At 40.0% G+C, this 13,746-nt stretch overlaps 1 protein-coding gene across 4 annotated transcripts in view; it reads right to left on the reverse strand.

Annotated features, from left to right (window-relative positions):
• SLAIN2 (SLAIN motif family member 2) overlaps positions 1 to 13,746 on the reverse strand; it is a 28,392-nt gene that overhangs the window by 13,317 nt on the left and 1,329 nt on the right. For all 4 annotated transcript variants that reach the window (XM_420719.8, XM_004936042.5, XM_040700257.2 and 1 more), the window contains exons 2-6: positions 6,197 to 6,345; positions 4,991 to 5,155; positions 3,548 to 3,709; positions 2,401 to 2,760; positions 106 to 243 (exon numbers count right to left, since the gene is read on the reverse strand). In XM_420719.8, the coding sequence (XP_420719.3) occupies positions 106 to 243; positions 2,401 to 2,760; positions 3,548 to 3,709; positions 4,991 to 5,155; positions 6,197 to 6,345 (974 nt within the window). The remainder of the gene's footprint in view (positions 1 to 105; positions 244 to 2,400; positions 2,761 to 3,547; positions 3,710 to 4,990; positions 5,156 to 6,196; positions 6,346 to 13,746) is intronic.

The following is a 13,746-nucleotide window of genomic DNA, read 5'->3' on the forward strand; positions in this document are numbered from 1 at the left end:
GTGTGGCATGCAGTGTTTCTCTGTGCCATGAAACCAGAAAACAGCTCAGTACCATCACTTAATTCTGACATATCCAATCCACTGAAATATCAGGAAAGTACTTACTGGCTGAGGCTTGAGGTTGAATGCGAGGTATTCCTCCATTTGGCACTTGGAAGTTTGAGTCACTTCTGCTGTTTTTCACAGACTCAGCTTGGATGTTTGATGTCCTGGACAGGTTTGGAAGACTACGCCTTAGTTTTTCTGTGTGAAACAACACAAAGATATCGCTATGTGTGGCCCAACGCCTGACAAAGTTCATGTTATTAACCAATAGCTGAACCCAAAACCTAAGTGACACAAACAGCTATATAAAACTAATTTAAATGCATACTTTGCTACCTTACAGTTCTTTGATCATCTTGAAATAAAGTTTTTATATTTATATATAAGAAATGAAGAATATAGAGTTTTCACTTGTGGCAAAAAAAAAAATAAAAATAAAAATCAAGAATGGGGAATTCCAAAACTGAAAAGTGGCTGAATTATAATTCCTTGGGCTTTGTTCCTGCATTACAGTAATTGAATATACAGATCTATCATCCAGTGTTGCATACTTTCTGAAGCCTTCATCTAGAAAGCTATACTATACAATGCCTGCCATAAGATTGAAAACAGTAATTTTTGAAGCAATATTTGTCACTACTCAGTCTCATATCAGCACGCTATGTAACAAACAGGCACTCACTTGGAAAGAAATTCCTATCACACAGCATTCAAAATTATAAAGTGTTATGATTCTTTCACATATGACTTGACCACTAATTCAGCTAATACCGATTCTTTCAGGAGCCTATGAAATTCGTACAATTTCTCACAGAAGGCAAAAAGATGCCATTAAGTTTTTCTCAATTCTTGTGGCATTCTGTGTATGTCCAACCCACACAGAGCTGGACTGATGACGCTACAGGACAGAAGAGCACAGCTGAGAAGGCACAATGAATGGCCAACCTAATTACGAAGAGTGATGCAGGGAAGAAGGACTCTCACCCAGCACAAGCACTGAAGGTGAAAACGAAAGCAAGCATCTTTATAGGCTGAATATTCTTACAAGTTAGCACTGCAATCTGTACCTTCCTGAACATCCAGATTTCCCACTACCCCTTCTAGAGCAGAAGAAAATTCCCAAACAACATTTTTGGCTCTGAATATCCACGCAACATCCAACCGTGCAAAGAACACTGCAAGAGAAGTCCTTGGAAATGTTTCTGAACGCATCACTACATGCTCTATTTTCATCCCTCTGATATTTGGGATAGCAGCCTTTTGTTCCTGGCCAACAAAAATGAGGTATTTTTGTTGTACCTCATCTAGCATGCATTAATAAAGCCCTAGAAAAGAATGGGAAAGGAATTCTCAACTAAGTCACAATATAGACATAATTCACCAAGCTTTTCTGTTGACTGCTTTCCTAAACACCTAACATTTCTGCAAACCTCTTGATAAGATTTATGTTAACCCTTCCAAAGAAATTCCTGAATAGCTAATAAGATTTGCAGGATCCTGTCCCTCAGAAGCTCTAGCCTAGCACATTTATTTTCTTAATTAAAAGTTGAAAATCTTTCAGCCAGTGGAATTCTGTAAGTGAGAGAGATTGCTGCTGTATCAGCAGGAGAAAAAAGAAACAGAAAAACTGTTCAAAAATATCAACCCAACTTCAGACACTTTACATCTATCTTGCCTTGAAGAGAAATAAATAAGCTCAATATCTCTGTAACTAAATGTATTTCTGAATTTAAGGTATTATTTGCCAAATACCTTCCTTTTTCAAAATGGGAATATGCTTGTGGAATTTCAGCTCCGTTAAAGGAGTTTCCACTGGCTTGCTACTAGGAAGTACATTCAAGCAGCAAAACTGTATCAGAACAGCAGCATTATATAACAATGCAATCAGTGTGAAGTTTTCTGCAGTTTTACTGTGTGGCAGTTTGCACATCTTCAACATTTATTTAAAATAGTCAACAAATACAGTATTAATATTTTAAGGCCATATTCATGGTCAAAGAGCTCACAGTCCTGCAGTGTCAGAAGAAGGCATTCAGCTATCTCACAGGCTGGAGGCATACCTAAACTGCAACGTTACTCTTCTCCTGAGCAGTTTATTCTGCATTTTATTCTGCCATCTGCAAGGCCTACTGATGAACGATAGTTTCCCTTGTGCTCTCCTTTATCGTAGTGCATTTTCCTGCCACAGACAGAACTCAGTCACAACAAAACTTGACTACACTCAATGACTGGATAACATCTAAGACACAGACAAAGCCTATCAACTCATCTGACAGCTAGAGCTCCCCAGCAGTATTTAAGCTTTGCTTACTACTTTAGCTACTTGTGTAATGAATTTGAGATAGAGCTTATTACCTTCACTTTTGACATTACTGGTCTGCATGTCTGTAGGATGGCCTTGAAGTGAAAGACGAGGTTGCTGTAAACGGCTAATCATAGGTTGGGGTGACACTCTACTGTATTCTATACTTCGAGCAGGTGATCGGGAACGAGGAGAATTCCTTGGAGACTGTTTTGGTGAAGGCCAGGGAGAGCTACGAGGTGACGGTGAGAACCTGCTGACGGCAGGGTGCACTGTGTGATGTGTGCCATCTTCTTCATCTTCTAAACTCTGTGCATCAAGCTCCTGGTCACTGAATGTGCCTCGCCTCGTAGAATTGCAAGAAGAACCAGAACTACGCCGAGAAGCCGATGCTGCATACTCTTGCCGGAGGCCTGGCAACAGTGAGTACATTGTTACTTTTATCAGCCCACATATGGTGCAGAGTAGAAATCACACAACTACCTGCCCAGTGCTCAAGCTAACATTTGGCTCATCTTCCCTCTTTTTATTTGAGACATAAAATTAATTCCAGATTAGCATCAAACAAGGTTGTCTAACAGCTGTAATTAGATGAGTTTCTTCCTTTTCATACTACAACAATCATCACTATAGTTGTGCTGTCTACTTGTTCATCTCCTTTCCCAGGCTGGAAACTCACAGGCCACAACTTAATTTGGTTATCAGGTACCACCCTGTAAGAATTACAGAAGCTGCAATGAAATGCCTCGAGATACATTAGTAAATATAACAAAAAGGTACCTTTAGAGAATCTAGAGTTCAGTTAGACTCCAAAGCTGGGAGCACTTACCCCAAGGGGTGCACAAAACAATTCAATGTGATGAAGGGAAGAACACTTTTTGGTAACGTTAAGAGATAAAAGTGTTTGTAATTACTCTTTGCTTCACTTTTACATCATCCTTTTAAAATTTCTACTTTTGTACATGCTTTATAATGTGCATAATGTACCATGCCAGGAGTACATGTATAGAATGGTATACATTTCCTTTCCTTATCCAGAAGACAGAAGTCCTTAGCTAGTCTTCTCAGGAAAACGACATTTGTATATCCCTGATAGAGCAAAGACTTCTCTCCCATTCCTGCTAAGGAAGTTCTGCTGCAGTAATTTAATTTAAAAAAGATCAGCTATCCCACTTGATTTCCAGAATGCCAAATACTTACTTTCTTCCTGCATTCGTGCTAAAATTTGCACATCTGTAACATCATTTAGCTTGTAATTAGATCCAATAGAGTCTTCATCCATCTCTGATGCACTTAATTCACTGTCCACAGAGGACTGTGGACTTAGTGGAGGATTCCTATCAGCTGAGCTTTTAAGATGACCTATTGAAAGAACATAAAGTAATAGAAGATGTTAAAAAAAAAAAAAAAAGATACATATCCTGGTAGAAGAACCAACAATCTGAAAACAGATTATGACTTAAAACATTGAGACAGACACGTGAAATATCTGACTGCAAATCTATGCTGAAAATGAGTAACTTTATAAAAATTGTTATAATGGTGACAGATGAAATTAATGACATAACTTTGGTCCATTTGTACCAAGGTTTCAATTGCTGTGACATTTGTATAGCTCTTACAGAAAGAGCACTGCATGCCTGTTCCATTTATGTCTTCGTTCTTATTTCTACACGCCATGAGGGCTGCTCTGAAAGTAACACCCTCTATTTGATTACGTTGGCCTGCAATGTCAGAGGTGGATGTTGGTGGTATGGCAGTAGAGGTTGAACCTCCTCGCCAATATTCCATTATGTTTTGCTGCCGTGTGACAGATGGCAACAGGACTGTGGCACATAATGAAGACTAGAGCTTGATAGATGAAAACAAAACTTGGGTAATGACTCTGGTGAATATAGTGCAGTGCAGGATTCTCTTTATAAGTCCACAGCAAACTACAGATAGTGCAACTTAACTAAATGTTTCTTCTCTTCCCTGCAAACTAACTTGAGTTAAAGTAAGTGCAATGAGCCAACATTCTGACTTCAGTGTAGAGAGATGTTCCACACACCAATTTTTCTAAAGCAAAGGAAGTGCCCATGGCACAGAATAAAGGCAGAAAAGATTGCCAGAAGTTACTGTTTATACTGATGTCTGCAGAGCCTTAAGGAATATCTTTAATTGAAATACACACTTCTTTCTTACATTACATTGTTCACATCTCAGCTGTACTGATGAATACATCACATACTGAATGTTTCAGTAAATAAGTAATACTGTAATTGCAAAGACTTCATAGCCACCAACAGGTAATGTCTGAAGGTATCACACAAAGTCAATTCCAGAAGCTTCTTATGTGATCTGGGACTTCACAGAAGCTGTAGTAACAGTTTTGGTCTAGCTGTTAAAATGTAACCAGTTATCTTAGGTACATGGGTATCCACAGAAAACCTCTTAGATGTATCTCATGCCAAAAGGTGTGTGTATAAAAAAAAAGCCTTTCCTAATGATGCAAACTTCTTACAAAAAAAAAGCACTGATGAGCTGCAGTGTCCTTATTCTAGGTTCCATGAAAATGTGAAGTATTTGAGCATGTATTTCTGAAAGGAAGGAAGAGGGGGAAAGTAGGGACCCCCTCCCCCCCACATATACACACACACTTACCTGAGGTACCCGGAGATATGAACTGTTTCACTAATGCAGATTTCACTGGTGTTGAGGAGGGAGAGTTGAAACCACTACTGTAGGGGCTACTGGTATTTGGACTATAGGAGCTGGCATAGCTGACTGCACTGAAAGGGCTATTGTACAAACTCTGTCTCTTCATGGCTGTACCACAGAGAAAGAAAATAACAAATTGTAATACAGGAACAAACAAGAAAAATGAATATAATACTATGTAACTTCAGTGTGATTTAATTGCTATACAATTCAAGCAAAGAACTTAAGTCAGCAGGGACTTTTTTTTCAGCTGATTTCTTAGTCTCCTAGGTACTAATCCTAACACAAGAAAACTACAAGATAAGATAACAAGCACTTTCTTAGTAAAAATCAGATCTAAAATTGCTACACAGCATGCTCAACCAAGGAGGAGGAAAGCGACTCAAAATTTGACTGTAGTAGCTAAGCTATGCTTAGAACCTTTGCATTACGTACAATAAAGCAAGCTTTGGAAAACAGAGGTTACAACTGAGTACAGAGCATTCACAGGGCAAAGTATTACTGGTAAGTTAACAGGAAAAATAATGAAGAAATTAGATGGACAGAAAATTCTAATCAGACCGCCAGCATTTTGCTGCTAATTGGACATCAGAACGCTGTGACTAGAAGAATGAAGGTGGCAGGCTTTCCTCCTCAAGGAGCAGACACTCAGGTCTTCCCCAGTTTTGAATATAACCAACTATGCTGCACCAAGAAGAGAAAAAAAAAACCTGGATTTCTTAATCTAATGGTGACATCATCTTACGTTACTGAGGATGGGAGAAAAACATATCAATATTATCTCCCCATGGTAAGCAAGAACTTCATTTTCTTAGAGAAAATAGCTCATCTAGGAAAAAAAAAGTGCTAACATACTAACAAGCACCTACCAACCAGTTAGGTATAACAGCTAGTATAATACAGGCTATTTTAAAGTAAGATCTCCAAATTAATGACGTTGGTCTGAGATCCTGCCTCACACCTAATGCTTCATTTTATTCACCATGTAGAAAATTATGGCAATGAATTTCTCTTTGCAAACCATGACAAACTCAGACAGAATTAACTGCTACATCTCATTCTCTTCTTTCACAACTATTAGCTAATTCTGATCCCTCTGACTCTGTTTAATTATAGTACAACCCAGTGGTGTTACTACTCAGAACTCACCTGACATTGTCTGTTCCAGCCTGTGGATCAGCGACTTTTTAGCACATTCAATGTCAGGACTTGGGTAATCCAACACCTGCCTGCACCAAACTAATGGGCTGACGCATTTCTGCATTGGAGTCAGTCTCTTCTTTGGAGACGTATATAACCTGAAAAGAAGAAAAACATTCTGAAGACAAACAAAATGTGGATAAATCAGGCATGCAAAAAAATGATACGCACTATGCTATTTTTAGTCTTATACTATACCTATAGTACAAACCCAAAGTATAAAAAAAGCACAAGTTTTAAATTTAAATTAATGATTTTGGGTGCAGTATAATACTGATAACGTGTGGCTATCTAAGCATTTCTGGCAAAAGCTGATGCCTATGTTGTTACACCTTCATAAACCGATTGGTATGCCAGAAACAAACCCCAGTATATGGGGTTACATAAACATACAACTGATACATCCTTGACTGAAGTAACATTCGCCTTAAAGAAGAAAATGAAGAAGCATGCAATATGTAACTACAGTTTTCCTAAATGCAAAGAAGCTGTAAGCAATAACCTTAAGTGCTGAAGTACACAGGACACATCTCCTCATTTTGTATCCTTGAATGATAAATGTTTTCTTTCTACTTACAAATTGTACCCTAGCACCTGATCCTTTAGTTTTCCTTTGCACACTGAACAAAGAGACTAAGAGGTCCTGAGCTGTCAGCTGTCCTAAGGGGGAACAGTCAAGCATTAAAAACAAGGAAGAGGAGATTATGCACGTAGGGGAGTAAAGGGAAACAATGGAACCATATTGTTCTGGAGGACATGCTGAAGGGCTTTTGCCCATTAACACTCCCATTCATTTATTCTAAATTCAGTATTTCATAACTGAAGAAACAAGCATTCCATTTTAAAGGCTCTAAAAATTTAACTGAAAATGTATCACCCCTCAACAAACAGTTTAAAGGCAAAGTCGTATCCAATCACTCACTGAAAACAGGGATACTTAAGCCTCATCTTTGGAACAAAAGCAAATCTGGACATTTGTTTCAGCAATAGACAAAGTAAACTGCAAGATCTACAGCGCTAAGTAGAGCATTTGCGTTCGCTGAGATGGTTAAAGGTGTGTTTCTTCTAGAGCACCTAGTGACAGACCTCAGATTCCTGCAGCTTAGGAACATGTGAGAATCATCTGAGTCAGCATGCTCCCATACAAAGCAGCATAAATTCCCGTTTCCTTGATGCCTATGACATCAGACGTTATTTTCCCATAGCTCCATTAGGAGATTATTAACTAATCCCTCATCTGTAATTCTAGAACTTGATTTTTTTTAATTACTGCCCCTACTGTCTTGGCAAAGTCTGTATCACAACGGCTGCTTCTTACACAGGCTTCCCAAGAGGTGTATTTAAAAATCACCATGACCCCCCCATGCAGAACACTGACCACTTTGTTAAGAGCTTGCTCTAACACATTCTTCCCTCAAACACCGAAACTAAAAGGCTGTATCTACAAATGCAGGAAAGAGGATTATTCTCACCTATCAGGTTTTCATATGAAAACAAAATGGTTTTAACAGTGCAAATAGCCACTGCTCCACGCAACAGCTCACGTGGCTTATACTCCGCCCACTGTTATGCTGGTCAGTAAAGTGGTTTTGCAGAGATCCTTACAAGCACTCTGCCCACAAGAAAAGCTAAGAGCCCATCACAAGCTTACATCCTTGAAGATTCTTGGAAAGAACAGGAACTACTTGATTTTCATAGTTCTATTGCAACAATTACACTAATTGCTGTCCTTTATGCAATTACCTGCATATAGACAAAGTCAACATTTAACTCTTAAGAGCACTCAAACGCCTTGAATTCACTCCTTTTAGCAGTTACCTCCCTGTACTCTTTTCCATCCTGAGGTAGAGTTACACAACACGAAAGAGTCAAAGGCAGCCAAGCCAACCCTGGTGCTGTGCCGAGGAGACTCCCAGCTCGCTGGTAGCTGGCATGCCTTGCCACGTTTGAGAAGTTCCATGCACACGTGAAGTGTTTACAGTAATGCCCAGCACAACGGGCAAGAAGTGCATGTCCTCTTTTTAAAGATGCACATGGTGGGTGTCTTGAACAATCCTACAAGACTAATCACAGAGACAAAAGTTATTATTTTCTGTCATTTCCAACTGTTGCGTTTGTTTGACAAGCAATTTATTTACTGATACCATCCGGGCTCACACAGTTCCTATTTTTGCACTCACCCTCTAACCAAACCCATACTGCAGATTCTCCCACCTATTTCCAGGCAGTTGCTTTTCCTTTGTTTCACCTTACATTTCAAAAAAAGACAGAACTGTAGAATATACACATTTCATACAACTCCTCTACCTGACCATAAGCAGCACACGTGTGCCAGTGCAATAAAAACGATGACTCTTTCAGGACAGTTTCTTCTATGTTGTGCCATTATTAATTCTCATGATTATGAAGCAGTGATCTTTATCCCATGTCTGACAAAGAGCAGTTAATTTACATTTTGAAATGGATGCAACTCTTGCTTTGCTTCATTTAAGTTTAAAAGACAAAGACCGAGAGCAAGGTGAAGCGCTGGAGCAATGCTTCTACTTCTTCCTCTCCTCCCAGCAGCAGAAAAGGAAAGAGGAACAGAAAGGATACTATGGAATTAAAATAAGCATGTAGATATAACTTCACAAAGCTCAGTGATCTTCTTTGTCCAGCTGCTGTAGGACTCCAAAGGCACAGGTCCTTTCTTGCTGAAGAGCTTCCCAGAAAAGACTTCTTTCCATCCATGATCATTTGCACATTCAACAGCAAAATAACTCCACTGAATGGCAGCACAGCCACATTAAGACTGAGGATTACCAATGACTTCATACATCTTTAAACACCATTTAATCACCTTCTAAAAACAGGAAATGGAACATGTTTGAGGAAGCAGGCAACTTACAGCTACCACCCAGACTTCAAATATTAACACATCAGAAAAACTACACTCCAACAGATCCACAAGAAAGCAAAGACTCAACTACAGCTTAGTGACACAAGATCAAGTAAATGAAAACAGTACATGAAAAGAAGCTTGGGAAGGCCGACCTATTTTGTAACAGCTTTAAGAAGCTCAGGCACATGACTGTGCGGCACAGGAACATTTCCTTCCTCCAGCTGTCACTAGCCGGAGTGACAGAGCATTCTCAGAGCAGTGCCAGCCTGAAATGTAAAGCAGTCAGGGGCTCTGCTGATTAGCTCTAGGAAGACACAGAACAAAAAGGGAAAGGCTTTTGCACAGGGACAATCACCACCAGGCACTCATAGGACAAGGCCAGCCTAATATGGTGAGTCGTAGCCTGTTGCACTGGGGCACAGCTGAACTGGGAAAAGCTCTGAAGAAAGACGACACGGAGGAAGGAATGGAATTTTGCCATAAGGATTACCTCACCTGATGAGCACACCTCCCACCACATTAAGATACAAGCAGCTGGTTACCACGGGCATGAAGCCAGAAGCCAAGATTCCAACTAGGAAGAAAGGAGGAGTCTCTGTACCAAAACCCTTTTGTAGTTCAAGTGCACGAGAAAAACATGCAGATGAATAACAAGGTGCAGAGCCAATCAGATGGAATACACCAAGTGGAAGAAACTTGACTTAAAGCTTATTTATTTTAGTCACATTATGCATGAACAGGTACAGGAGAGAACGAAACAAGGGAGTGGATAAAACATGTTCCAGGCAAAAGTAGGATGAAGAAACCAACCTGAGAAGACGTGGGAAGATGTGAAAGAAAAATAGAGAAGAAGGCACAGATCAGTAAGAAGTTAAGTTCCTCTAAAATATCCAGGAAAAAGCCTACGAGAAAGAGCTACTAGAAGTAAATAAATCTGACAAGAGTACAGGGCAGTCTGGAAACACAGTTCGGGGCACAACAGTATGAATCTACACTTGAATCTAAACTCTACCAACACCTACAAGGAGGAAGAAACGTGGATCATGCCAAAACAAGACTTGATTATGAGCTAAATTTGGGGAATACCATTAAGACAGTAAAGGAGATCTGTGACAAAGCTTTCACGATAACCAAACATCAACCATGTTTAAAAGCCAGGAGTCCTGGAGCAGCCATTTCACAATAAAAGAAGATATATCAAAGACATTAGTCTTTGATGTTGTGAGTTATTACACTTCAATAACTAATAACTCGTGTAACCCTTAGTCAACTTAACATGCTGCTTTCCACATCTTCCTCACAGTTTGAAGAACTGTTGTCAGAATTTGGTTTAAAAAGATCAACTTTACATCCGATTTATACTTAACCTGCCAGCATCACCTTCTCTTTTGCTTAAAGCCACAAGCCAGGAGTTGATCAGAACCTGTCCAGGTTCCAAGAGGCATCGGCAACATTAACACAAGGCAACTTCAGCAGCTGAGCAGAAAACAGTGCAGTGTAATTCCAGCAATGGGATTTCATTCAGGTGCAGCTCTGGACTGAAGCACACGTTTTACTGGTTCACCACAGCAAACTTTAGGTTGTTCAGTGGATATCAAGCAATTAGATGAAAGATGATCACTACGGATGACAATCATATTTTTGTCCTCCATATCTCAAAGCAGCAACGTAGCCAGCTAACTGGAACACATGACTAGAACAGAAGTGTAAACTATTAAAAATAGGTATTACTTTAACAGAAATAGCTGCTGAATGACAGCGTGTATAGCAGGAAAAGCACTCGCTTTCCATTTCAACTAAACAGCATACCCAACAAATACACTGAAAATACCGGTTTTCACTATTAATATAAACAGTCCACCAGTAATTTCACTTTAAATATGCAGCAAATGCCTTCTGTCTGGAAACAAAGTCAAACAGCCATGAGCTATCCCCCAGCCCTAATGGTGGGCTTTACATGGAAGTGACAGGCAAACACTGGTATGGGCAGACTAACTTCTATCACAACACCACGTGAAGAGGATGCAACTGTTCAGAAGTTCACTGTGCAGTGTGCATAGAACAGATACACAGCAACCTCTATACAGTGCAGTACGTGCACATCAGAGTAAGTTCTGAAGAAAAATCACTATGCTTTGCTCTCATATTTAAAAGAAAGCTTTTCAGAAAGCTTAGGAAAATTCAAGTTACTGCAATTAAGTCACAGCGTGGATCCACAGGACGTTAACTCCAGTAATTGCCCACGTATTGCACTCATCCTGCAATAAGCGGGATGTCACTTTTTAAAAGCAGCACAGCAAACCACCTGGTATACTGTTACCAAGTCATCTTCAGCATGATATGCACCCACATCCAACCCTACCCAGCGAGTCAGGCAAACAGCTGTACGCTGTGTCCTGCTCCTCTGAACAGAGTAGGGCTGAACCGAGCTCTTACCAGGCCTAGCTGAAGTGCAGCACGGTGTGCACGTGCATACATGCCTAAGAAAAACCTTCAATTCTATATCAGCAAGAAAGTCTGATCACCATAACAAGATTCAGAAGCACTAATCTCACGTGAGCATTAAATGTAAAATAAGGCGGTTTCATCAGTGAAGAGAACTATTTTGTTATTACAAGGCTGTGGACAATTTCATAATGGGGTATGTGAATACAAGGACTGAAAAGTGTCCACGTTACACAAAGCTGAGAAAAAGACAGAGATAACCAGCAGCCTTCACCAGCTACTATCTCTCACAGCCAGGTCCTCCTGAAATCAACAGCTAAGACAGATCTATACTTCTCCACGCAGACAAATCAACAGACAAATCAACCTTTTAAGCATAAGCTGTGATTTAAATTTAGTTTGTTTCCATCCGAGGTTTCCCCAATTGGTAAGCGGTCGTTGATCACTTCACTGGTCTAATCCCGAAGTTTAAACTGGATTTGGGGTTTAACAGCAGTGATCCAAATCCATTTGAACCTTGAAGAGTTCACACGAGGTTTAACTGCGTACGTTCACCCTTTTCAGTCGGTTCAGCTACTCAAATGTCCTTGCATAAGCAAGGCCTTAAGAGCAGGATCTTCATGAAGCAGTTCAAGAGAAATCTACTTACATCGTCCCTCCTATTTTTCACAGCACCGTTTCTTTTCCATTGATCCACTGAACATTTTCTACTTCATTTAGAGCAACAGCTTCCATTTATCAAATGCATAAAGTCTTCCCATCCTTATAAGAAAATATGTCTTAAGACTATTTGGTGTCTCAACTGTTGAATTAAGTGTTGTTCTGAAATTGCAGGAGTTCAATTTCCATTTTTATAAAATAATCTAGAAAAAGAAAACGTCACGAGCCAACTTGTCATCCAGCCAAACCACATCTATCGTTAAGTGCATATTAAATTATAGCATGAAAGGACATATTGATATTTCTTGATGAGTGCTACAAGTGAATTCTTAAAATGCCTCTTCTCAAGTTGTATATTTTTATCTCTCAGTCACTGAGAATGAAATTTGCTATGGTAGTCACTCTAATAGGAAAGGAACAAAAACTTGCAGCGGACTACATTTATGCCTTGTTGTCTTTTGAGGACTCGAATTTGCATGGAAACATGACTGAAGCCACAACAACAGGCAGCACAACGTGCCAAACACCTGCCACCAGCCAGTGCAGTGCTGAGTGAGCTGTGCTGCCTGCCCATGAGCATCCAGAAGTGCATAAACAAAAACACACAGCATTTATGTCACCACCGTCACCGTAAACTGTGACATCAACCTCCACTGAAGAGGTTCATCAAGTTGTCCACAATTAATCACAGAATCATAGAATGGCCTGGGTTGAAAAGGACCACAATGATCATTGAGTTTCAACCCCCCCCGCTATGTGCAGGGTCACCAACCACCAGACCAGGCTGCCCAGAGCCACATCCAGCCTGGCCTTGAATGCCTCCAAGGATGGGGCATCCACAACCTCCCTGAGCAACCTGTTCCAGTGTGTCACCACCCTGTGTGAAAAACTTCTTCCTAATATCCAACCTAAACCTCCCCTGTCCCAGTTTAAAACCATTCCCCCTTGTCCTATCACTATCCACCCTTGTAAACAGGGTTAATGATCAAGATAAACTATAATGATCAATATAAAAATGATAACGCCTATTGCCACTAGAAAATTTGCTATATATCACTGCAAACCGATTGTGCAAATTCACAGTGTTCTATTTCCCCATCGTGCTCTAAACCAGTCGATTACGGGGCATAGAGCTGCGAAATAAGAGCAGCTACTTTGCACAGACTCATCCTCTGGAAGCTGATGCCTTGTTTTAATTTAGTAAGCTTGTGTTGGATCAGAATAAACTTATGTTCTCATACTGCTCTGTGGCTCAGGCTGGATGTCAAGCAAATGACTCCTCTGAGTTAGAACACACACTGTATCCTCCCTGAGCAACTGAAGTGATTTCATGCACGGGCAATGTTTAAGTTTTTTTCATGGTGTCAGTTACTCAAATACTTTTTTTGTTTTTATTTTTCTTACAATCTACTTATCTGAGCATTAGTCCTTGAAAAATACTTCTGCAGCTGAGCTTGAAAAGCAACTCTGCCTCAAGTCAGAGTGTTTCTGTTACACTTATCCTCCCAGAACA

The sequence above is a fragment of the Gallus gallus genome, chromosome 4, assembly GCF_016699485.2.
Source record: "Gallus gallus isolate bGalGal1 chromosome 4, bGalGal1.mat.broiler.GRCg7b, whole genome shotgun sequence".
Taxonomy (NCBI): Eukaryota; Metazoa; Chordata; class Aves; order Galliformes; family Phasianidae; genus Gallus; species Gallus gallus.